At 42.3% G+C, this 26,527-nt stretch overlaps 1 protein-coding gene across 9 annotated transcripts in view; it reads right to left on the bottom strand.

Annotated features, from left to right (window-relative positions):
• ZMIZ1 (zinc finger MIZ-type containing 1) overlaps window positions 1-26,527 on the bottom strand; it is a 483,419-nt gene that overhangs the window by 126,044 nt on the left and 330,848 nt on the right. For all 9 annotated transcript variants that reach the window (XM_073571234.1, XM_073571232.1, XM_073571235.1 and 6 more), the window contains one exon: window positions 8,198-8,309. In XM_073571234.1, coding sequence (XP_073427335.1) covers window positions 8,198-8,257 — 60 coding nt within the window. In that variant the 5' untranslated portion in view covers window positions 8,258-8,309. The remainder of the gene's footprint in view (window positions 1-8,197; window positions 8,310-26,527) is intronic.

Genomic DNA, 26,527 nt, shown 5'->3' with positions numbered 1-26,527 from the left:
AGGCTCTACTAACCCCCTGCAAGATACACTCTAACAGATTTTTGCCATCTTTCTGCCGTCCTTTAGGACAGATTCAGATAAGCTTTTTAAACCAGAAAAAAACCCACATCATTTTTCCTCCATATAGTCATCTGTATGCCATTGGTATTTCATCTGTATGTTTTTTACTTTCATACAGCATCTGTTTTATTTATCAACATTTAAAGATATAACAGGACAAATACAGTTGCCCATTTTTGGAGACAGATCAGGAGAATTTTTTTTTTACCAATCACCCAATTGCTTTCTCATCTGCCTTTTTGCTTCTATATCATGGTGACATTCCCCTTAAGTCACACAGAATTTCTCTCTTCCAGAATTACCTTGTTAAGGGGACACTATCATAAGAAACAAACCTATTGTTTAAGTTAGGCTTTTGTGCTGAATGTATTTTTCGAAAAAATTGGGAATTTTTTTTCCTGTATCACAATTTGTATTAAAAATGTTGCAGTTTCACAATGGCCACTGGGATGTTTTTTTTAGACTAAAATCCTGCTGAGTGAACAATACCTCTTATAACCCTCATAATATATACTAATAAAACCTTGTTGATGGAGCACCACTGTACAGCTCTCTCTACGCTGTGAAACACTGTCTTTCAATAAACAGCTGCTACAAAAAATGCTTTTCTTCTAATGCTCATTTATATCAGACATACAGTCATGGCCGAAAGTCTTGGCACCCTTTAATAATAATAATTCTGCATATTCCGCAGCAGTTTACATTTCCATTTAAATTGTTCTACGAAATGAAGTATTTCTCGCAAAAGTTATTGCAATTACACGTTTATTTGCTTTGTATGTATTGGAACAACGCCAAAAAAAAAAAAGACAGAACAAAAGACAAACTGGACATCATTTCACACAAAATGTCCAAAATGGACCAGACAAAATTGTTGCCACCTTTCCAAAATTGTGGGTAAACAACTTTGTTTCAAGCATGTTATGCTCAGTCAACCTCACTTGTGGCAAGTAACAGGCTTGGTTAAAATGAAAATCACACCTGAACCATATAAAAAGCAGAGAACTTGACTCAATCTTTGCATTGTGCATGCCACACTAAGCAAGGAGAACAAAAAAAGAAGAGAACTGTCTAAGGACTTAACCTAAATTGTTGAAAAATATCAACAATCTCAAGGTTACAAGTCCATATCCAGAGATCTTGATGTTCCTTTGTCATTCTACTGTTTAGCTAAAAAAAAACGGAACAAGGCCTACAAATATGGAGGTTCATAGATGTTTTGGGGTTGTCTTGTTGCCTCTGGTACTGTGTGCCTTGTGCAAGGCATAATGGAATATGAAGATTACCAAACAATTTTGGGTCGCAATATAGTGCCCAGGGTCAGAAAGCTGGGCTTGCGTCCTAAGTTATGGGTTTTCCAGCAGGATAATGACCCAAACACACTTCAAGAAGCACCCAAAAATTGATGGAAACAAAGCGCTGGAGAGTTCTGAAGTGGCCAGCAATAAGTCCGGATCTAAATCCCATTGAACACCTGTGGGGAGATCTTAAAATTGTTATTGGAGAAGGCATCCTTCAAACATGAGATGAGAAACCTGGAGCAATTTGCACAAGAAGAGTGGTCCAAAATTCCAGTTGAGAGATGAAGCTTGTTGATGGCTATAGGAAGTGACTGATTGCTTTTATTTATTCCAAAGGGTGTGAAACCAAATATTAGGTGCCACCAATTTTGTCCAGCCTATTTTGGGGTGTTTGTGTGAAATTATGTCTAATTTGCCTGTTTCTCAATTCTTTTTGTGTTATTCCAATGCGCACACACAGGAAATAAACGTTGTAGAGGTTTGTACTCACTCGGCTGCGGTTGAGGTGGCACAGAAAGTGGTAATGCTGCATTGTCCAGGCAAGTTTATTTAAACTTCATAAACTACTCAGGATAGAAAAATGAAAGAACAGCTTTTTCCGGCACAAAGTGAAAACATAAAGTAAAAAGTCCATACAACATATAGTGGGTCCACCCGCTCAGGATAGTGTCCGGTTTCTTAGGCCTTAGCACAGACCAACACACAGGAGATCCACACATCTCCAGCTCCAGACATTGAATGAGAGACTCGACCTCCATTTTATTTGCCAACCACCTGGGGTGGGAACATGTGAGCTCATAAAACCCAGCCCTGGAATGGCCTAATAACTTTCTCAGCACTATATGTGCTAGAGCATGCTTCCGAACTCACATCACCACAGCTAATAGCCGCGATGACACATATCTCCCCTCAAGGACTCGTCCGGCGGCCATCTTACAAAGTGTATAACCAAACACCTAATTGCAATAATTTTCTGGGAGAAATACTTCATATTCTGTAACGATTTCAAGGGCGGCAATACTTTTGTCCATTACTGCATATTTTGGAATTTGCCTTTAGTGCAAATATATTATAGAAAAGTGCATCACCTTTGTCACCGACGTGAAATTAATCCATTTAAATGAGATGTTTAGGTCTCAATTTTAGCAATGACCTGCATCACGGACCAGACATCTGCACTTTGTTACAACATGTGCAATCGGGTGCGGACAACATGTTAACGTTGCAACAGGTGCTGAAATCTTGTGTCTCTGCTGAATATGGATAAAATGTCCTAAACATTTTATCTAAATGGACTAAATTTCACCTCAGTGATATTGGTGATGGACTTCTCTATCATATGTAAACATATTTTAGAATTTATAACTATGATAATATAAAGAAGCATTGAAGTGAAAAAAATTATTTTTTTGTACCAGTTGTTTATTGATTGCTTCAGGAAATAACACATGTACACAGCCACAATAGTCAGACCCCAAACCTATCTTTTGTATTGAACGGTCTAACGAGCATGGGCAAAAGTAATTGTACCGAAGGATGACATTGCTTATTTTGATTGATGGGTCCTCTATTATCAGCTGTGTATAAAGGTAGTATCTGTCACTACAATCCTGCCTTTGGGCCTGTACCCATCACCATGAAAAAAAAAAAAAAAAGATTTTGGTCCAGTAAAGTCTATGCAAGTACACTCCAATGTTAACACCTAGCATCTGATTTACATGCGAATGTGATCTGACTGCAATGCGATTTTAACATGAGCTCTTACATAGAGCAATTATTTGTCATTTACACATAGTTTTCCAAAGATATGTTCAAGATAGATATATATATATATAGATATATATATATATATATATATATATATAGATATAGAAAGGGATTAGATAGATGGGGCAGCTGATAGCTGATGTTTTTAGTCTGGGAAGGAGTCAATATCCATGGCCCCTTCCTAGGCTATGAATATCAGCACGCAGCTGTCTGCCTAGCCATTGCTGGTTAATAATTATAGAAGGACCCTATGTCATTTTTTGGGGGGTCCCGATATTAATAACCAGTAAGGGCTAAGCATACAGCTGTGAGCTGGTATTTATAGCCTGGGAAGCTCCATGGTTATTACCCCCTTCCCAGGCTATAAGCATCTGTCCCCAGCTGTCTGCTTTCCCTCTGCTGGTTAGCATACCGTCAGAGGATCCCACGCCATTTTTTTCAAAAAATAATTTAGTATGTAAAAAAAATACATGTATTGCAATTTACACAAGCACTGAACTAATTATATATATATGACTGACATCTTGAGATAGATATATCTCTCTCTCTCTCTCTCTATCTCTTCTATGTGTATATATCTTTTCTATTCTGTCAGGTCACTACAGTTGTGGCCAAAAGTATTGACACCCCTGCAATTCTGTCAGATAATACTCAGTTTCTTCCTGAAAATGACTGCAAACCACAAATTCTTTGGTATTATTATCTTCATTTAATTTGTCTTAAATGAAAAAACACAAAAGAGAATGAAGCAAAAAGCAAAACATTGATCATTTCACACAGAACTCCAAAAATGGGCCAGACAAAAGTATTGGCACCCCCAGCCTAATACTTGGTTGCACAACCTTTAACCAAAATAACTGCGACCAACCGCTTCCGGTAACCATCAATGAGTTTCTTACAATGCTCTGCTGGAATTTTAGACCACTCTTCTTTGGCAAACTGCTCCAGGTCCCTGATATTTGAAGGGTGCCTTCTCCAAACTGCCATTTTTAGATCTCTCCACAGGTGTTCTATGGGATTCAGGTCTGGACTCACTGCTGGCCACCTTAGAAGTCTCCAGTGCTTTCTCTCAAACCATTTCCTAGTGCTTTTTGAAGTGTGTTTTGGGTCATTGTCCTACTGGAAGACCCATGACCTCTGAGGGAGACCCAGCTTTCTCACACTGGGCCCTACATTATGCTGCAAAATTTGTTGGTAGTATTCAGACTTCATAATGCCATGCACACGGTCAAGCAGTCCAGTGCCAGAGGCAGCAAAGCAACCCCAAAACATCAGGGAACCTCCGCCATGTTTGACTGTAGGGACCGTGTTTTTTTCTTTGAATGCCTCTTTTTTTCTCCTGTAAACTCTATGTTGATGCCTTTGCCCAAAAAGCTCTACTTTTGTCTCATCTGACCAGAGAACATTCTTCCAAAACGTTTTAGACTTTTTCAGGGAAGTTTTGGCAAACTCCAGCCTGGCTTTTTTATGTCTCGGGGTAAGAAGTGGGGTCTTCCTGGGTCTCCTACCATACAGTCCCTTTTCATTCAGATGCCGACGGATAGTACGGGTTGACACTGTTGTACCCTCGGACTGCAGGGCAGCTTGAACTTGTTTGGATGTTAGTCGAGGTTCTTTATCCAACATCCGCACAATCTTGCGTTGAAATCTCTTGTCAATTTTTCTTTTCCGTCCACATCTAGGGAGGTTAGCCACAGTGCCATGGGCTTTAAACTTCTTGATGACACTGCGCACGGTAGACACAGGAACATTCAGGTCTTTGGAGATGGACTTGTAGCCTTGAGATTGCTCATGCTTCCTCACAATTTGGTTTCTCAAGTCCTCAGACAGTTCTTTGGTCTTCTTTCTTTTCTCCATGCTCAATGTGGTACACACAAGGACACAGGACAGAGGTTGAGTCAACTTTAATCCATGTCAACTGGCTGCAAGTGTGATTTAGTTATTGCCAACATCTGTTAGATGCCACAGGTAAGTTACAGGTGCTGTTAATTACACAAATTAGAGAAGCATCACATGATTTTTCGAACAGTGCCAATACTTTTGTCCACCCTCATTTTTATGTTTGGTGTGGAATTATATCCAATTTGGCTTTAGGACAATTCTTTTTGTGTTTTTTCATTTAAGACAAATTAAATGAAGATAATAATATCAAAGAATTTGTGTTTGCAATCATTTTCAGGAAGAAACTTAGTATTATCTGACAGAATTGCAGGGGTGTCAATACTTTTGGCCACAACTGTATATCATATCATTTTACTGTATGCGGCAGATGAAGTATTGGCATTTTTTTTTTAAAAGGGGGTATCCATCACCATTTTTTTCAGAATATAATTTAGTATGTAAAAAGAAATACATGTATAGTAAGTTACACCTGCACTGTACTAATAATATCACTGACACATCTTTATATCTATCTGTTCTATTTATTTTACTCATTTATATAGCGCCATTAAATCCACAGTGCTTTACAGACATTATCATTGCTGTCCTCGATGGGGCTCACAATCTAAATTCTCTATCAGTATGTCTCTCTCTATATATAGTCTATTAAAAATTAAATGGCACTCGCATGGTCCGAGTGCCATGCAATTTTTGTATCGCACCCATTGACTTGCATTGGCGAGTCTCATCCGAGATACGAGTACAATTGCAGCATGCTGCGATTTTTTTCTCAGTGCAATTTCAGCTAAGAAAAAAATTGCAGATGATCTGTGACTCACAGATTAACATTGGTCAGAGTGCAATCCGATTTTTTATTGGTTTGCACTCGTCCGTTTTAGTCGCAGATGAGTATGAGCCTTTATATGAAAACATTTCCAGAAAGGACAGGAAGGAGAAGTCTAAAAAAGCCACAATGGCCAGTGTGAAATTGCAAAATTACCAATTTTGTTTTTAATAAAGATTGTAATAAGAATTAAATTAAACCCATTGCCAATTTATTAATCAATGTAACATATTAACAGAAAAAAAAATGATTTAAACGGTAGGTCATTTTCTGATAATAGCTTCCATTTAATGCTGCAAGAGCCTGCAACCCAGCTATATGGAGAGGATTAGGATTTCCATCTACGGAATTCTGTTTTCAAAAAGTAGATCTCATCTCACTTTTCAAAATAACTGCCTTGTAAACTCAAGAACTCGCTGGGTTTTGCACAATACAAAGTTATAGTGGCCCATTCAGATCCTCATATTACTTTCTGGTCTGTCTTCCATGTGGCTTGAGAGGGGGGCCCTCACACTGACATAGGGAAAAAATTAGCAGGTAAAAGTAAGCCCCTATTTCAACCCCACACCCCCAATTTCTCACTCTGTATTCTTTTTATTGCTTCCTACTCTGTTTTTCTTCTGCTTTCTAAAACTCTACTTGTATACTATTTCTCTACTGGTCCTATATTTCCAATTAATTGAACTTATTATTTTGTGCTCTGGAGGGCCAGAAAGCACTACCAAGACAGATGTATGCTGGTGGAAGTAAGAAAAACTAGCATGTAATGAGGTGTTTCCTAGGGACGCGCATTCCCTGAGAATCGTGCAGTGTAAACAGGCTGTCGCTTACCCAGTGATCGAACAAAACGCTCATTCATGGGGTGAAGGACTCTTTGAGCTTGGTTTAAAAAGAGCATCAACCTCGGCAGCACATCGTCCTCTGTATACAGGACATTAGAGCTGCCCAATTTCAGAAATATCTTCCATTCCCAAACAGTAGTATATTTCTGCCTTTATCAAACAAAGGCCAAATTTTCCACATGTGAATTTCTTTGAATCATTAAGCGATGATATGAATTGATTTAAACTTGGGCATGAACGGAGTTTTCCAGTAGCAGGAGCCTACAAGGTCAACACACATCTATGTTCAGAGGGATGTCTAGAGCTCGGCTTTGGACGTCAGTAACTGTGACCCTGCTCACACAGACTAACATTCCGGAGAATAAAAAGCATTGAACATTAGTCTACCCCACACAGCCAGCCCTTTCCCTAGATAACAGGAATCCCATGACCTGCAAGATGATTGACCTTGTTTTTAACAACTAGAAGAGTCCTAATGCACTTAACAGACATGTGAAAACACACATACTTTCTTATTCAGACACTTAAATGCCATTCCAAATTTTAGAATCTGTATAAAATATGTTTGATTTATATATGAACTAAATTTAATGTAAATCGTTTCATTCAACCAGATGTGTATAGTTCAGAACTGTGTTCAATATATCATGCCCCCCACCATAGCAGCACAGAAAAAGTGGTGGGGGGAGTTGGAGGCACAATCTTCGCTCAGTTGTAGCTGTTGTAGCATGAATTCCATACGGTATTTAGTTTCACAATTGTGAACGTCTATTCTGAGAAGTCACCTGAAATGACAGTGTCACTAAGTAAAATGAGGAATGAAGGTATTTCTGGTCATTATAAAAGTTCTTTCTTCTACAGGCTCCATCTCCAACTGCCATTGATCCATGACCTAGCGGAATGAGACTAGCTCTTATAAAGTGACAAATCTACAGCAGAGACATGAGGAGCTCTGTCTCTCCTATCGCTCTCTAGCATACCCTTAGAAAGAGCAGCAGCATGGAGGACATTATACAACAGTACTGAGCAATGTAGCTGTAAATCAGCACTGAAGCGAGACAAAACACTAACTAGAAAGCATCAGCATCCGTGTATGTCTCTGTCCACTGCCAGTCCATCTTGTCTTTTAAGATGGATTCTAGGAGTATTTGAGAGCAAATTATTAGTTTAGAAGGTAAAAGTGAGGGGTTGTGAAGAAGTGGCTCATGATTAGAGGAGTCCTTTTAAGTGCAAATTTTATAAAAAGTTTCAGGAATTTACTTGTATTGTTTCTGTATGCAAAGAGTTTTGAGAGTTCCTATTTAAAACCTAAAATGGGCATGGACAAAATAAAGTAACTGGTTAAGCCACTAACCAATTCCAAATAAGCCATTTATTACTGCTTAGTTCAATATCGATAATAGTTATCTATTGTCCAGCTCCCATAATGCTCTTTTCCACCCTGAGGTATTATAGACAATCAGCGTTTGACCTATTTAAAAGGTTTCACAAAGTGCACCTACCTGTTTTATGCACTGCAGACGGTCATTAGTCTGCTGTATGTGCCTATCCATAGAGTTCATTATGACTATGTCCGCTCAGCTTCTACCTGAAAGCCATGAAAGATGCTCAAACCTACAAGGAAAAGACAAGTGGTCAATCATTTTCACTCATTGCAAACTGTTGCCACTTTATGTAAACATCATGCAAATAACAGATTATACTTTTAAAGGAGTCCAAGTACAAAATGACTGTACAAAACAAGCACAGGCGCTTGGTACATGTTTGGCCTAGCTGAGCAACTTAATGCTCCATTCCACTGACTTGTTATCAGCCTTAAAGGGGTTTTCTCACGAACAAAAGTTCATTTTAATCAATAGATATTGGAATAATAATACGTTCTACAATTGGATGTGTTTATATTAAATATTCTTGTGCTGAGATAATCTTATGAATGTGCCGCTGCAGTGTATTGTGTAATGGCTGTGTCCTGACCATACAGGAACATACTACATCTCCTGGGCAGGGAGGGAGAAAAACAGTATACAGACATTGTTTGAAGTAAAATATTGTTTAAAAAAGGCAGGGAAATGTTTTACCTCACAAGAAGAATCAGCTGCGATCCCCTGCTGTAATGTCTGTATACACTTGTTTTGCTTTCCCCCCTGCTCAAGAGCTGTGGTATGATCAGACCATGTTCATGTACGGTCAGACACAGCCATTACACAGTACACAGCAGGGGCACATTTATAAGATTATCTCAGCACAGGAACATTTTATTTAAACTCATCCAATTGTGGAAATTACCTTACTTTTCGGACTATAAGACGCACCGGACCATAAGACGCACCCCCAATTTTGGGGTGGAAAATAGAAGAAAAAAGTTTTATAAGATGGAGGTCCATCTTATTGTCCGAATTTAAGGTATCTTACACCTGAGGGCTGGCAGTGGTAGAGCGGGTCACAGGAGGCATGGTCCCATCCTCAGGAAGCCGGCAGCGGCAGAAGTGGGGCAATGCTGCAGTCCCGGGGTGCGATGCTGCGGGTCCAGTGTCGACGTTGAGGCAGAGCACAGGAGCAGGGTCCCTTCCTCAGGATGCCGGTGGCAGAAATGTGTCCACGCCACGGCCCGGTGTATCACCGGTTTCCCTGCAGCCATCTTCCTGAAGCAGTAGGCATTCGGAGGCTTCAGGAAAATGGCCGATGGAGGCCGCGTGGGCGCAGATTGCAATCTCGGCGGCCATTTTCCTAAAGCCTTCCTTGAGCTTGAGGAAGATGGCCGCAGAGAAACCAATGTTGCACTCGGCATCCTGAGGAAGGGACCCTGCTCAGGTGCATGCCGCACCTCCCACCGCCGGAGCATCGCCAGATCTCTGCCGCCGCTACGCCACTGCCGCAACCCCCCAGTAAGCCTGCGTTCACACTATAAGATGCACACCCCCATTTTCCTCCCAAATTTTTTGGGAAAAAAGTGTGTCTTATAGTCCAAAAAATACGGGTATTATTATTCCAATATGTATTGACTAAAATCAACTTTTGTTTGTGGGAAAAACAACTTAAGAGAGTTTAAAGAGAACCTGTGAGCATGACCGTGTGATGTAAAGTAAAGGCATGGCTCTAATGATGCTTGAATACTGATTACATTGATATCTTTGGTGAAGAAATAAGTTTGTTGTTCTCCTTTATTCACCATTAGAAGTTTTCGGTTCTTAGTGGACTCTGTATTCTCCACCCTGTCTGCGATTCCCCAGCCCTCTGCCTGCCTTCAGGACTGTGCGCATGACCTGCCTCCGGTCTGTGCGCATGACCTGCCTCCGGTCTGTGCGCATGACCTGCCTCCGGTCTGTGCGCATGACCTGCCTCCGGTCTGTGCGCATGACCTGCCTTCTCTGTTTGATATCTCAGCAGGGAGCCGTCATTCACAGACCAGAGGCAGGCGGAGAGGCCAGGAAATCACAGACAAAGAAGAAGATCCTGTGTACGGTCTGGCCCCTGTGCACTGAAATCTAATTAGCAGAAAACTTCAAATGGTGATTATTACAAAAGAACCACAAAGCAGACTTTTTCACCGAAAATATCAATGTAATCAGTATTACAGCGCCATTACAGTCATGTCTTTACCGAACATTACAAAATCATGCTGACAGGTTCTCTTAAAAATGGCCTTTTCTCAACAGAACAACGTTCTGTGTACACAAGACATGCATTGTTGAAAATATGTTTTATGAGCACAGAATGATCAAATCAATGCTCGTTCTGTGCACATAGACGTGTGGTCAGCCTGACTTGATTGTGGCCAATCAGCAGTCACTTACTGATTGTGGTCGCCTCCACGTAAATGGGCACTAGGCCTTGTAAAGTAGAAGAAACGACTGACAGACAATTTGACCACAGTTATTACACATTCTATCATTATGGCAAAAATCCCTGCCCAATGCCCTTCAATGTCTCCTTTCCTGTTCTGGATCATTTTAATGGTAGTCGCTTCACAATCAATAATACTCCACCACAAAGATGGAGGTCTTATATATTTATCAAAATAATCAGTTAATAAACAAAAATAAAATTCATCTAATTTTTCTCTTTTTTTTGGTGCATTTCCACCTTTAGCAGGCTTGTATATATTATAAATGTGATTATCATTCCCTGATAACACTGTATTCTGAATCTTGGGGGTTAAATCCATTTCCCTCTCTGGTGTGAATCCTATTCCAAAGAGGGGAATGCAATAATGTATCTCCCAACAAGTTACCATTTGATTATTCTTGACATTTAGGAATGGTGTCAATAATGTGTCATCGCTGTCTAGCATGAATAAGCTTCAGCCCTCACACTGGCAGGATATGACGCGCTTCCACAAACTGGGATCAGCGCAGGAATACAAGAAACGGGAGAAAGCATTTGTGCATTTGGGAAGTGATCTACTTCTGGTATCAAGTAGCAGATCACTAGAAACCCTCCTCCGGTGAGGCTATGCTAGCATGGTGTCATCAACAAACATTAGCATGTGCTGCAGACATTCAAGGGAAATACTTCTAGGTGAACACAAATCTGTAATCTTATTATTAGAATTCCTTACATGATGAGATTGGGCAGATAGCAGAGTAGTCATTACTATATGTCGGCCCAACATATTCTGCGGCACTTTACAATTCAGAGCGTACAAGCACAAATAATGAAATAGTTCACAAGAGGGGTGAGGGCGCTGCTCGGAAGTAAAGAGTGCTTGTGTAGTAGGATCCAAAGCTGTGTGAAGCGGTAACCCATCCAGTATAAAAGGCTATGAAGTGCTATAGAAGGCACGAAGTGCGGAGATGAAAGAATAACAGATTAGCAGGAAAGGTAGAAAGTAAAAGAATTTACATATGTAATGTGATGTACTAGGCCAACGTAAAAAGGTGTGTTTTAGGGCATGTGTACAACTTTAGACATTGGGAATGAACCATACTGTTTGGGGTAGTGCATTTTAGAGAGCTAGTGCAGCATAGTAAAGCCAGGAGAGGGAGGCATAGATTTTGGCTGTTAGTTTTAGATCATTGTGAGAACAGAGAGCACAGGTAGGACGAGAGCCAAAGATGAGGGAGGAGGCGTAGGGAGGAGCAGCACGCTGGAGAGTGTTGTGGGTGAGACTGATAAACTTACAGTATATTGTATGCTATAACACAGGGGTGGGCAATAAATTTTCCCAAAGGGTCACAAGCAAGACTGACTGTTGTGGAGTTCCGATCCAATAGGCTGAAATTAATTCTGCTCAATAATAATATTAACATTTTAATTATAATTATTTTATATTTTAATTCTATCACTTAATATTTATCAGAATTAAAAGTATGCTGACATCCCACTATATACTGTATGAGCCCACACACAACCCCTGTGGACAGTATGAGAACCCACACTTCCCCTAAATACAGTATGAGTCCCTACATAGCTTCTCTATATACAGTATGAGCCTCGTACATAGCCTGCTATATGCAATATGGGCCCCACATAGCTTGTCTATATAGTGTGAGCCCCCCACATAGCCCCTATATACAGCATGAGCACCAAATAGCCTCCTCTATACAGTATGAGTCCCCACATAACTTCTCTATAAACAGTATGAGCTTCACATAACCCCCTATATACAGTATGAGCCACCACATAGGCCCCTATATACAGCGTGAGCACCAAATAGCCTCCTATATACAGTATGAGTCCCCTCATAACCTCTCTATATGCAATAAATAAAAAAAAACATATACTCACCTGGCTTCCGTTTCTCCGATGCTCTGACTCTTGGCACAGCAGACACAATGTAATGACGTCATTGCTCCTGCTGTCTCAGTCGCACATGCTGATTGCTGGAAGAAGGAGCAGATGGCCCCTTCCTCCACCGGGTATTCACTGATGTCTGAATCCTGAGGAGGTGGATAGCGATGACATCGGGAAGTGGGCGATGGTATGGTACAGGTGTACTGGAACAGCCAGAAGGCTCGATATGGACCATGGGCCGCACTTTGCCCAACTCTGTTATAACAGATGAGTAGCCAGTGCTATGGCTGGCACTGAGAGAAGAATGTGTAGTGGCTGGGCAGAAATATGAGGCTGAATGTTCTATTCAGGACAGATTATATAGGGAAGAGATTAATGATAGGATGACCTATTAATAGTTAGTTGCAGTAGTTAAAACAAGAATGACTCACTGGGGCAGTTAGTGTTTCTATGGTTTAAATTGTAAGAAAAACTTACATTTTGGAGATGCAAGTGATTGGACACAAGAAGAGATTGAAAGATCCAATAGCAATATAACCCTATAATATTTGGCATGGTTCTCGGAAGTTATGGCGGTGCCACGCAAAAAAAATTGACATATCAAGTAGAGGGAGAAAGCACAAGAATTCTTTATACTGTATCAATCTTCAGTAAATACAGATTTTCAGTTCAATGACTGAAAAAGTCGATGGAGAGGAAAGGAGTATGTAGGGGGGATAGACGCAGACACAGATATGCGGCAGCAAGTTCACCTCATAACAGGTAACACTTTCTGGCCCCAGTATGCAGAAGAGGAGGGGTGGGTAATCAAGAGTGCAAAAAGCTGCACACAGGTCCAGCAGAAGCACAGAGATTAGCTGCCATGTGATACAGGTTGTCCTATTTATACATAGATTTTTACAAGCAGAAGCATTCCCATAAGCAGCTGATATGGATGCCCTGTAAATACATAACAAGAATAAAGGGTATCATTTGGATTTGCAGATCACAGCAAACACAGGATGTAATGAGTGTTACTAACGTTGATCTTTATATGACCTTCCAACATGATCTACTTTTGCGTATAGACTATCCTTATATGCATACTAGCTGAAGAGCCCGGCGCTGCCCGGGCATAGTAACTAACTGTGGTTAGTTATAGCAAATTATAATTATCCTCCATCCCATAGTCCCATACCCATCATACATATCCACGATCCCATAGGCCCGTGCCCATATACCCATCATACATATCCTCCATCCCACAGTCGAGTGCCCATATACCCATCACACATCCTCCATCCCATAGTCCCATGCCCATATACCCATCACACATCCTCCATCCCATAGTCCCATGCCCATATACCCATCATACATATTCGCCATCCCATAGTCGAGTGCCAATATACCCATCACACATCCTTCATCTCATAGTCCTATGCCCATATACCCATCATACATATCCTCCATCCCATAGTCCCGTGCCCATATATCCATCATACATATCCTCCATCCCATAGTCCCGTGCCCATATATCCATCATACATATCCTCCATCCCATAGTCCCGTGCCCATATACCAGTCATACATATCCTCCATCCCATAGTCGAGTGCCCCTATACCCATCACACATCCTCCATCCCATAGTCCCATGGCCATATACCCATCACACATCCTCCATCCCATAGTTCCATGCCCATATACCCATCATACATATTCGCCATCCCATAGTCGAGTGCCAATATACCCATCACACATCCTTCATCTCATAGTCCTATGCCCATATACCCATCATACATATCCTCCATCCCATAGTCCCGTGCCCATATACCCGTCATACATATCCTCCATCCCAAAGTCCAGTGCCCATATACCCATCACACATCGTCCATCCCATAGTCAACCATTATGATATAATAATGAGCGGCGGGGCTTGCAACCTATGATGACATCAGCGTCGCCATGGCAACCATTATGACATCATAATGAGAGGCGGGGCTTGATACACACACCCTTTTTCCCCATTATGTAGATAGGGGCAAAATTGTCTGGTGAATTGGAACGTGCGGGGTTAAAATTTTGCCTCACAACATAGCCTAGGACACTCTCCGGGTCCAGATGTGTGACTGTGCCAAATTTTGTGGCTGTAGCTGTGACGGTGCGGATGCCAATCCCGGACACACACATACACACACTTGAGCTTTATATATTAGATTGCGCCCCATTTAATGTAACGGGAGGCTGGCAGCCCTCTGTAAGCCACAGATCAGTGGGATTAGCCTCTGATGATACAGTATGGTCACTTTCTGTACTGAACTGAGGAGGTTATTACACGCACACTGGCCCTGTGTTACAGCGCCTGGATCACATTACTCCCCAGGGGCCCGGGCAAGACAGACAACATTTGCATTGAAAAGATGCAGCAATTACGGTACCATTATTTTTTTGTGCAAGTATACATGTACACCCAGAAAGCACTGCATGAGTGTTGCTCATTATTCTGCATTCCGACTAGAATTCTACCTGTAATTATGGACGTATGTTGCACGAAGGCTGAGCTAAGTCGGGAACCTTAGTTTTTAGGCTCACATTTCAATAGTCAATCCTTCTAATTAAAGTGAGAAGTAAAACTCAATTTAAACATGTTAGAAATACTTTGCTAAAGCGCAACGCTCTTAATGCCAAGACAATGAAGCCATGGATGGTAAGAGTCGGCGCTTACCGTCATCATACCTTACTGGCAAAAAAAGGGGGCACATTCAATGCGACTCGGCGGGAAAGTTATTTGAACACATTTAATATGTCTGTTTGTCTATCTGAAAAACCACAAGCGCTGATGAGGCCATTAACGACCGGTACGGTACAATGTGCTCTGCTCACCAGTAGATGTCCCCATTACCTACCAAAGCGGAGGCCTCCCTGCTGCCCAGACAGCCGGCTCGGTGTTCCTTTAAGCCTTTACAAGTCCCTACAAATCCTCTGCTGCTGCTTCCTAACAGGGAGCACTAAAGCTGACACTGTCTGTCTGACCTTGTGGTTATTGATTAACTATCTCCCATTCCCTGCCATCTTTCACACCTCCAGGGCTTGCAAACAGAGAGCTTAGGAACAGCAGTCAAACACACTGACAGGCACTCAGGAAAAAAACTGTTCTTAAACCATGAAGAAATAAGGAGGCATAAAAGGAAGGGGAGGGAAAGTGCAGTTTAGGAGGAAGCAGTGGGGGGAAGAATAACAGAACAGATTAGAAAATTAAGGATGAGGAGGCACAGGGAATTTGTTCTATTAGCAATAAGGAATGAGTGATGCGGTATCAAAAGAGAATAAATCGAGTAGACAGAAAGAGCAAATGTCACAGGAGTGGTATACTGGATGTCCAATTACAATAAAAAGAGCTTAGAAGGAAATACAGAAGACAATGTACAAAGGACCAATGAAGACACGATGAGCTAGATTAGACTAGGGTAAGTACAATCTCTGCATATAATGTCAGCCCCCTTCTCTAGCGCTCCTGTCTCTTCTGCAAATTTCCATTATTTTTTATTCTAGAAGATAAGCAGATTTCTTTATTTCTGCAAAAATGAGACGTGTTAAGAGGGGCTCGTGTCCTAGGGAAGAGCATCATCTACAATAGCTCCCTTTCTGGCATACAAAGAGTTCATTTTGGGTTGCACCTTTCAGAAATCACACACAGGAGGGCCAACAGCTTGTGCGAGGCTCCTGCGCTCTTCCTTTGGGAGGAATATCAGTGAAGCACAGAAATTGGTTCATCACCATGCACATCTGTAGCGGTGTTTAAAGGGAAGTAGAAAGGCTGTGCGGCCAACACACAATCCGTGGGTTTGGGGAATGTACGACAATATCAAGTACAGTGTCAGTTTATAAACTGGAGGAAAAATACGCACATATATACATAGCATCAAGACCTCATCATTTCAGTGACAGATGGAGCAATACGGAGAATATAAACAGTGCAGAAGAGCTGCTAATATTAATTCTTATGGGGAAAAGGATAAACCGTAAGGTTTGGGTCACATGGAGCGCTTGGTAAATGTTCCATCAGCTCTCTGCTGCATCATTAGAAATTGATGGCCAAAGAATTTTGCAGGAAATATATATCCCCCCTCTATTCAGAGTGACAAAAGAAACACAAAAACAATAAGTCAGATCTTCTCAAACATGACGCGTAAACCCGTAGTGACAAAATCAAGACTAGTTTCGTGTTTATTGAGCACCTTTGGTAGTTGCAATGGACTAAAGGACCACTGTCTCAGGTCTCTGCGTAAGGCCCATGGTAAGAGGGGCAGGAAGCCTAATGTTTTATCAGTTTGCTTAGTAGTTAATTCCAATCTGTTCCCTCCTAGGAGTGTAAACTAGTAGCAGCTCTCTGTATCATCTGCACATGTATAAGTTTGTGCTTTGCAGGTATCACATCACAGCCAAGCTTAGCTAATATTAATAGTATTACTGTCATATTGTGCTGCCTGAAGTTCCCCTCCTGCTCTCCTCCGATCTAGCCCTCCCACCCAATATGCCCTCACTTTTCTCGCCTCCCCAGATGCAGGCAGATGAACAAACATCAACATCGAGTCCCTCAGCTCATCTAACTGATCTATCAGTTTATTAAAAATAGCCTGCAGGCAAATGCTAATCCTCAAACGGCAGCAACAGCTTCAACTACATGATCCATCCCAAAAAGCTCGCCGAGCACGCACAACCTGCCATTCTAACCCCGGCCTTGACCACACAAATGTAAACCACAATTCTTCCAGCATCTCCAAGGTCTCCCTACAATAACACACGCTAGTTAACGCTTTCCAGTCAAAGTAGAATTTGGATTTCAAGTTCTGTGGGATCTCCCTTAACCACAGATTCCATCAGGGTGGAAGCATCCTGTGGGTCTGCAGTTACCTGCTCCCTTGTGTGTGACACATTAGGCTGTATTGGCAGGAGAGCACCCGTTGAGATGTAATAAAGAGAACCGCCAAGATGCAAGTCACGCATGTCCCCCTCCCGTTTCAATTTATGCCGGAAAGTTCCTCCTTGCAAATCTATCTGGAACAATTCAATTGTATATATTTGTTTGGTTAGATTGGCGCTCAGACCTCAATATCCAGCAAAATAGAACACGCAGAAGGAATGACCCAAGACCCGGACCACAGCGAAGACCGCTAATATAGTATGAAGAATTGCAAATCACTTCTGAGCAGCAGACTTGGAGGGGGCAGCAGCAAGAGAACATAGGAGGGGGATTAAAACTGGTATGAGTAACAAAGAGAGGAATAATAGACAGATGGAAGCAATAGCAACTAGTGAGAGAGGACACAAACGGGGCAAAGGAAGAGAGAGGGATATTCTGGAAAAAGAGCTACAAGGTGGAGTTCAAATAAGTAAAGTTATTCAAGAAAATAATTTTTATATGCACCAACACATGTTCTAATTACACCCGTCTGACAATATTCCTCTATGGCTGTGTTCACACAATGCATTCATAACGCAGATTTTTTTTTGTGGGTTGCAATTTTATGAAAACGTGATAAAAACATGGTGATTTTACTGCACTTTTTTTCTGAATCAGGAATGCATCATGTAAACATGGGCTTCCAGTAAAACATGTTTCCGCCAATGTTAAAAGAAAAAATGCATCATGTAAACATGACTTCATTAAGGAGAACATTTTTCCACCAATGTAAAAAAAAAAAAAAAAAAGAAACCAAACAATTGTCATCAAGGTTTTGGATCAGATTTTCATCTGTTTGGCTAGTGTGTACAACGGTCCGCAACCAAAACATGGATATGTGACCAGTACCATTGCCTGGCATGAGTATGCTTTCTATCCATGAAAAAACATTGAAAGAACTTGCACATGAAGAATGGACGTCTGAATGAGGCCTAACAGCGGCCCGAGGTTTACTATAGCAGTGTATTTGTATACGAGCCGCTTTAGAAGAAGAGGCAGTTGCATATTAATTACAGAGTTAATTAATTAGGTACTATCGTGTAATCATGTTGTAATTCATTGGTTTACTCTCAAGTGTGTGAAGCAGTACTCAAAGATGAAAGCAAAGTAACGAGTCATATTTCCACCAATTAACACGTGTAGTTTGTGAAGAAAAGAAACACCAGGGGTCTCCTTACACCCAGCAAGTACACAACTTTATCTTCTACAGAGCAGAGCTGTTCCAGGACTTGTGCGATTTCACAAAGTAGTGGCACAAAACACCGTAAAGTAATGCAACACTGAGAAAACTATAGCAGAATGGTCACAGGATAGGGGGCGGACAGGAGAAACCTATAAGAGGCTGCAACACTAAAATTAGAGTTCATTCAATACAGTTCTAATAAATAACCGATTTCCAGAGAAGTTGGTGGATTCTTCGACTTCTCGACCATATAAAGGCCATGGCAGCACATTGTGCACTTGCTGCGTATTATAGTCTGAAATCTCATCTGCACAATGAGGAAAATGGTGCGTATTTGTAAATCTGCAGCAAGTCCAATCTTTTGCCACAATTTATCACAGATTTCTCCCTGACAGGTTATGCAGTAAAGCCCAAACTAAGAATACACCAAAATAAGTGTCTGATACATTGCTCAACAATCATCAGCTATGTGAGTGTACTCGTAACATAGCCACAGAACCACTCTGAAGTATGGGCACTTCTTCACGCGATGGGTCTCGTCTGTATTGGGGTGTGCACATTGTAGGTTCAGTCTGTAAGCAGCAAGACCATGAAGGAACGCGAGTCGAAATATTAACTAAAGAAACACGTGTTAAAACTTAAGACCCCTTGAAGTACCCCCTTTTACTGTAAGGCCTGTTTCACACATCCGTTTGTCACCATCAGTCAAAATCCGCCGATTTGCAAAAAAAACGGATCCGCCATTTATCTTGGCAGATCCGTTTTTTTCACCATTGACTTTCATTATCGGCGGATTTTGACTGAGGATGGTCCGATGCATCCATATTTCTGCGGATCCGCCAAAATTTTGGCGTCCACTGAGATCACCGAACGGACAATGCAACTTTTTTTGTTGTCCGGATCCGTATTTTCCTCTTTTGCTACATGTTTAACCCTAAATCCAATCTGGCTGCTGGATAAAAAAATCTCTCTCCTCTACTCACCACCTCATCGCCCGAGATCTCACCTCCACTCACCGCGACATCGCCCGAGATCTCGCCTCCTCTGACCGCTACATCGCCGGTAGTCATTTTTTCTTTTCAGCCGCGGTTCCATTAAAATTCCAAAATTGGCAGATCCTGGCGCACCAACGGTCCGGTGGCTCCCGTTGGTGTTTCATCGCCCACAGATCCATTATCCGCCATTTTAGCAGCTGCCAACGCACAGGAAAAACGTAAGTGTGAAACAGGCCGAAGGGTGGCATCTAATGAGACTCTCAAAAGCTCATTTGTGGAGTCACCGGCTTTCAGACCGTGTTTGGCAGAGGCAGTGCCGCACACCGCTCCATATAGTGCTGAGCCTTATTCCACACCTGAGCTAAGCCAGAATACGGCAAGGACCTCTCCTGGAAATAAAGACAAGCAGGCCATCATTACTCTAAGATAAAGAAAAGAATGAACATAAATGGGGGAGTCCTAACGTCTGACTGGTATTGTATAACTGAAGTTACTACCTATCCCAAACAATTATTTAAGCAAACATTTTATTACACCAAGGGCAGACAAATATTTGTAGGCTGTAGGAGCAAGTCTGACATCTCCTGCAGCTAGTCACACTTATTATGTAGCCAAACAAAAACTTTAAGCACAAACTGAATTTTTTGTTTTTTAACAAGATAGTAAGGATATTTCTAGCAGCAATGCATGCCTATCCAGCCTTCAGAAAAGTGAACATATAATCCCTATAAAAGCGACTTTAATTGCATATAAAAATAAAACCACCCATTCCCAGTGAAAAAATGGCAAATGCCACAATATAGACCTAAACTAAGATGCTGCAAGGCCCTACAATAAACTCAACTGATACCTTCCTGTCTGTGGAGGTTGGCACCCTAGGGATGGCCATCTCATCTCACCTTGATATCTGACATGATGGACACTCTCTACATCTGTTTTGCCTCCTGATGAACCGCTCTTGCGGGGAAACGCGTTGGGGTGACTCCACAAATGATAAGTGGCCACGACTCTTTACTTCTATGTATGCCTCATCTTATAAGGCATTGTTTTGGAATATGGTGGACCTTGTTGTCATGATGTGGCAATTTTTTGTCTTATTTGTCTGGGATGTCTGCATAAGCTCTAGGGCACTCTTATTGTTCATCTCTATACTATCAACCATTGTTTTCATACCTGTGTTACCAGGGATTGACAGGGCAGTGAGGGACAGTCCTCGCTGAGTGGGGGCGCCAAATAATCGGGATCCCTAGGGTGCCAACCTCCACGGACAGGAAGTTATCAGTTGAGTTTATTGTAGGGCCTTGCAGCATCTTAGTTTAGGTCTATATTGTGGCATTTGCCATTTTTTCACTGGGAATGGGTGGTTTTATTTTTATATGCAATTAAAGTCGCTTTTATAGGGATTATATGTTCACTTTTCGTTATTGATAATTCCTGGAATATTGAACTTTTGCAACAAACTGTCCAGCCTTCAACAATGGCTGCTGCAGCCAATTACTGGTGTTAAGGGGAATCTGTCTCCAGGTTTTTACTACCCCGTTTGAGTGCAGCATGATGTAGGGGTAGAGACCTCGATTCTAGCGATGTGTCATTTACTGGGCTGTTTGTGGTAGTTTTGATAAATTCAAAGTTTTCTCTGCTGCACATCTAGCAGTTGTCGGAATGTGGAGCTTTGTATAACTCCACCCACACTAATGATTGACAGCTTTCTATGTACCCTGTGCATAGGCAGAAAGCTGACAATCAGAGGAGAGGACAGGGTTATACACAGCTCATAAATGAGCAGAACTACAGCAGTAGGATTACCAGTCTCCTAGTGATAATACTTCTGATAAAACAGTGATTTTATCAAAACTACAGCAAGCAGCCCAGTAAGTGACACATTACTCTCTGTCTCTACATTATGCAGCTCTTAGATCAGGTGCTGAAAACGTGGTGACAAATTCCCTTTAATGGTGAACAGCAAGTGACTGATGTAGTGAAGCAAGCAAGGAACCATGGAGAGAATTAAAGGGGCAGAGCACTTATTAGGTAAAAGTGGCTTATGACCATTTCCTTTAGTTTGGCTGCTCATTGAAAACCCCTTAAAGGGAATCTGTCACCCATTTTTAGTGATATCATGTAAAGATATCTCCCAATTGTGCGTCCCATAAGGATTCTATTAGGACTTTTGATTCCCCCCGACCCCGCACCTTTGATGCATAAATACCTTTTTTTATCTTGGTGGCGATGTATGGAAATCGCCACGGTCCGGTCCAATGGGCGGGGTTTATTCACCTTCTCCCCCCCTCCTCGGCTTGCTGAACGTAATCTTCATCTGTGAATATCACAGATGCCGTAGTTTTCCGCGCTTGCGCATTGAAAAGGCCTCCGGCCTTGTGGGCAAAGCAATTGTGGGCAAAGCATATAATCGGTACTGCGCATGCGCCAGTATTTTTCAGCACGGTCTATGCCCCGGAAGTCTTCACATGCAGGACACACTTCCGGGGCATAGACCGTGCTGAAAAATACCACAGTTGGGCAAAGCACATTGCGCAAGCGCCGGAGGCCGTTTCAATGCGCAAGCGCGGAAAACTACGGCATCTGTGATATTCACAGATGAAGATTACGTTCAGCAAGCCGAGGAGGGGGGGGGGAGAAGGCGAATAAACCCAGCCCATCGGACCGGACTGCGGCGATTAACATACATCTCCAAAAAGATGAAAAAGGTATTTATGCATCAAAGGTGCGGGGTCGGGGGGGAATCAAAAGTCCTAATAGAATCCTTATGGGACGCACAATTGGGTGATATCTTTACATGATATCACTAAAAATGGGTGACAGATTCCCTTTAAGATTTTATTTTTACTTTTAAATGCACGCGTGACATTTCCCTGAAAGGTTCAAGCTCACGTCCGGCTGCAGCATTTGGTCCTTCACAACAAGCATTTAAAATATAAAGGTTTTTAAAAACAAAATCTAAGTGCAGCACTCTTCTCTGGCCCTGGAGACTCGATTTCAGGCCCATGTACACTGGTAGATAGCCTATCATGTTATAACGGTAACGACCCATCGCTCACTATAATTATGTCATGGATTCGGTGACTGACCAAAAACGCTCGTTCATCGTGCATGACCGTTTATGAGAGAGAAAAAATTCTCATTCATCTTTTAATGGTTGTGAAATGTAAATGGAGATTGCTTGCTCATACAACGATTAGACAGGCAAAAAAGAAGGATGGGAATGATCACTATTCAACCATTTCATTCAGGCCTCTTGTCCTGTAGAAACACTTCTCTGCCATCGTTTGCTCATCGTGAGTTGCGATCGCATCAGTCTTCATCTAAACAATTATCTGCTTGTGTTCTTACCAATGTGATCACAACTACATCTAAAATGTGTTGAACACCCCATTGCAGTCACTGGTCGCTTGGTTTTTACAGGTGAGCCATTTTCCATGCATTAATTGTAGAGACAATTCATGGTGGTTCTTGATGTGTGGTCAATAAAACGCGTCACGTAAATGAACTCTTAACTGGATTTATAGTGAGAGGTGATAGATCCGACAGATACAGGAGCGACAAACTGGTCATACACATGAGATAACGGTCAGCCTAGCAATCTCTTCCAACTCTTACATATACATTTAGTACCAACACAATTATTATTAAAAGGGTTGCCCAGAAATGTTCCTTCCACCTGTCCATCAGTTGTGTGCTGTATTGCAGCTCAGACCTATCCACTATAATGGAGGTGAATGGCACTAACCAGACAACTGCTGCACTGGTGCGGTGCCATTTCGAGAACAAAAGCAGACATGTTTACTTAATCCTGCACAACATAAAAATAAAAAGCCTCAGGCCTGAAAAGATGCCCCAATATACAGCGTAGAAATCAGCGGAGGCATTTGGTAACCTACACTGGGTGCATAGGTGGATGAAGCATGATGAAATAATTAAAATCTACATTATAAAAAAACAAAACCCAGGAAGGCTGTGGTGGGTTTATATGACTGTCAGGATAGCTGCGTCGCTCCAGATGTGAAGCTTCTAGTGCTTGTAGTATGTGTCTGCTAATTATGTATTCTCCCTGGTAGCACCCTGTATTCGCACGCAGTCAACGTGAGACCAGGGAGCAGAATTAATTACAATCTGACATATTGCATCTCCAGCTAGTGCGTCCCAAGATAATGTTTTTTCTGTCCCGAGTTCCTATAATTAGCTGTTGGCTTGATCATCTCCCCTTCTACTGCGGCAAGGGCACCTTGATTGCAACTCCCCAAACGTCACACTGCTACATGTTATATGGCACATAGAGCTCGCACAACTCCCCTGTTCATGTGATATGGAGCAGACTTACAGGATTTTTGGTACAGATTTACTGTCTCACGTGAACAAGCCCAAAGTGACAGTATGAACTAAACACGAACCCTTACATAAATTGCACCTTTGGTGTTGTAATCACTGCGTCTGTTCGGCAGAAACTGATGAGTAATTACACATGCTAATTAGGGTGCTCTTGTGCTCTTCTGCCACGGGTTTTGCTGTCCTTGCCTCCCTTGTTGGTGACTGACGACACTGGCTTAACCTGGCTTTCGTCAGTGGTCACGCCAGGCAAGCCAATGCGAGGGAGGCATGAAAACTAGTGGGCAGACATCAGCACTAAGCTTCTTGTCCAGATCAGGAATGCACCAGGAGCTCTAGTTAGCATACATGTTAAAAGGGATTACAAAAGACAACCAAACTCAACGTCCCCCAGTCAGTTATTAGCTGTATCGCTGACGTCATGTGGACTGAGTGGCAGACAATCACCAAGCTCAGCTACTAATTGTGTAGACGGAACCGCAGAGCCGCTGATCTCACAGATTGGCCTCCGCACTGTAGACAGGATGTCAGCTCTGCAGCCAATAACACATCGGCAGCAGTGGTGGAGACCCAGCGCTGAACCCAAGGAAAGTGAATAAAGCGATTAGAACACCAAAGGTGCCACTTTTATAGGCGCTATATCAACTACAAGGTAGATCATTTATACTGTCAGTTTGGGCTGACAAAAATTCCCTTTAAACTTGCTTCATGAGTAAGGTTTAAAACATGCGCTGAAACAAGATAATATGCTTTTGATGTCTAAGTGCCTAAAATTACAACTTGAGGCTGAAGAGAGTGAGTCTCTTTGAGAATTCATTACACTAGCGATCCTGAATTACAGCCTATATTATTTCCAGAGCAGAAATCACAATTCTGCAGGCTGATCAGCTTGGACATACATCCCAGCATGCTTTTCTGGTATTTTATTCTATAGTGTTCTGGAATTCAGGTAAGCGTAGAAAAACTAAGATGATTGGATGTTACGTATGTGGCTGTGGAACCACTGTGCCACAGTCAGGGAGAGACTGGAGGAGCGAAACTAAGCAAACATCTGAAAGCTCCTCATGGTATGGTAAGACTTAAGCCCAGGTGGACACCAAGTGCTATTCCAGGACAAGCCCCGCTGCCGTGGCAGCCAACCCCCAAAGGGGCAGGGAAGCAGGATCGGCCAGGAACTGGTTATCAGAAGGAATACGGCCTGGGAGACAAGTGCAGGATCAGGCACAGGCAGTGCAGGTACAGGAACATGGGACGGCCACAGGTACGGGATCACAGATGCAGGTTTCACAGAGGCTGGTTCTGACAGATCAGGAACAGGACTAAGCCCAGGCAAGACGGGTTCGGGTATTGGTGCAGCAGGACGGGAGGGATTCAGGTGCAGGCAGGGCAAACAGGATCAAGTAAATGGAACGAACAGGATGAAATTCAGAGTGCACAGGTACAGGGATCTTACAACTTGGTAACCAGAAACTCACTGGTACTAGTATTGCTTTGGCACCTCCCAGTTGGGGAAGATATATTAAATACCTAATAATACCTAATATATCCCACCCATTGGCTGCTGACAATTTCAGAAGTGCGAGCGGCCCTTTTAAGAAACAGGGAGTGAGCTACCTAAGACCCTGGGAGGACACAGACGGCGGGAAACAAAGCAGCATGGAGAGGTGAGTGAACATGCCGGCGTCCCTGCTGAGAGGAGGAAGGGGACTTATGTAGGGGGTGCCGGCGCTGTCCTAACAGGCATCTTCATTGCAAGCTGATGGGACCTCTGAACACAGACATTGAAGTTTTGGGGGATTCAAAAGTAACTGATGGCAATTTAGTATATTACTTTCCTTACGCTATTAAAAATCTAAGGAAACCCATTTAATGCATAATGAATATTGCAATTTATTTACAAAGTTAATGCATTTGACATACACTAAAGGATTAGAACAAATGGCTGTTTTCTCTGAAACAACAACAAATGCATGGGTTGCGTTTGGTATTTCAGCTCCACTGAAGTGGAGTGGGGCTCAGTTAATACTTTGACAGGTGCGGTACTGTTTCGGGAATAAATCAGCCATGCTTTTCTAATCCTGCACAACCCATTTAATAATCTAAAAAAAATATCATTTGCAAAGAATGTGTTTGGGACTGTAGGATAGTCAGAATGTTATTGTCCTTAGCAGGGCTGTGTAGTCAGAGCCGGTGTCCATTTTAATGGAGTTAGAATTGGCATAAAATTGTTAGGAATGGCGGAACGCACTAAATAAACAAATAATAAAGTGCGTGCGCTGCTCGGGGTCCACCGTGCAGAAGGTGTTAACATTGCTGCTGAGTAATGGCAGACGCGCTATATGGCGGTATAACGCGCACGGGTTAAACGCCACCCGATGTGCGCTGAGCGGACTCTGTTAGCTCACAGAGGCGCTGTAACAAACGCCTAGCCTGTTAGACTCACAGGTCTCAGCAAAATTGCGTGCGGCGTTGCTACCGCGGACGCCGGTAAGTGCTGCTAACTGCAGCGCAGCGGCAAACACAGCCGCTATACGATAGTGCCGTGAGACGTGACACAATCGGACGCTAGTGTAGAGGTGCGGTGTGCACAGTGGCCTATGGCTTGCCACTGACTGGCGCTGACTCTTTCTCTAGTTCC

This window comes from Dendrobates tinctorius, unplaced genomic scaffold (assembly GCF_039654945.1).
Source record: "Dendrobates tinctorius isolate UK_male_01 unplaced genomic scaffold, ASM3965494v1 ptg000028l, whole genome shotgun sequence".
Lineage (NCBI taxonomy): Eukaryota > Metazoa > Chordata > Amphibia > Anura > Dendrobatidae > Dendrobates > Dendrobates tinctorius.
Note: the sequence above shows the minus strand (reverse complement) of the source record. Positions and strands in the feature narration are given on the sequence as shown.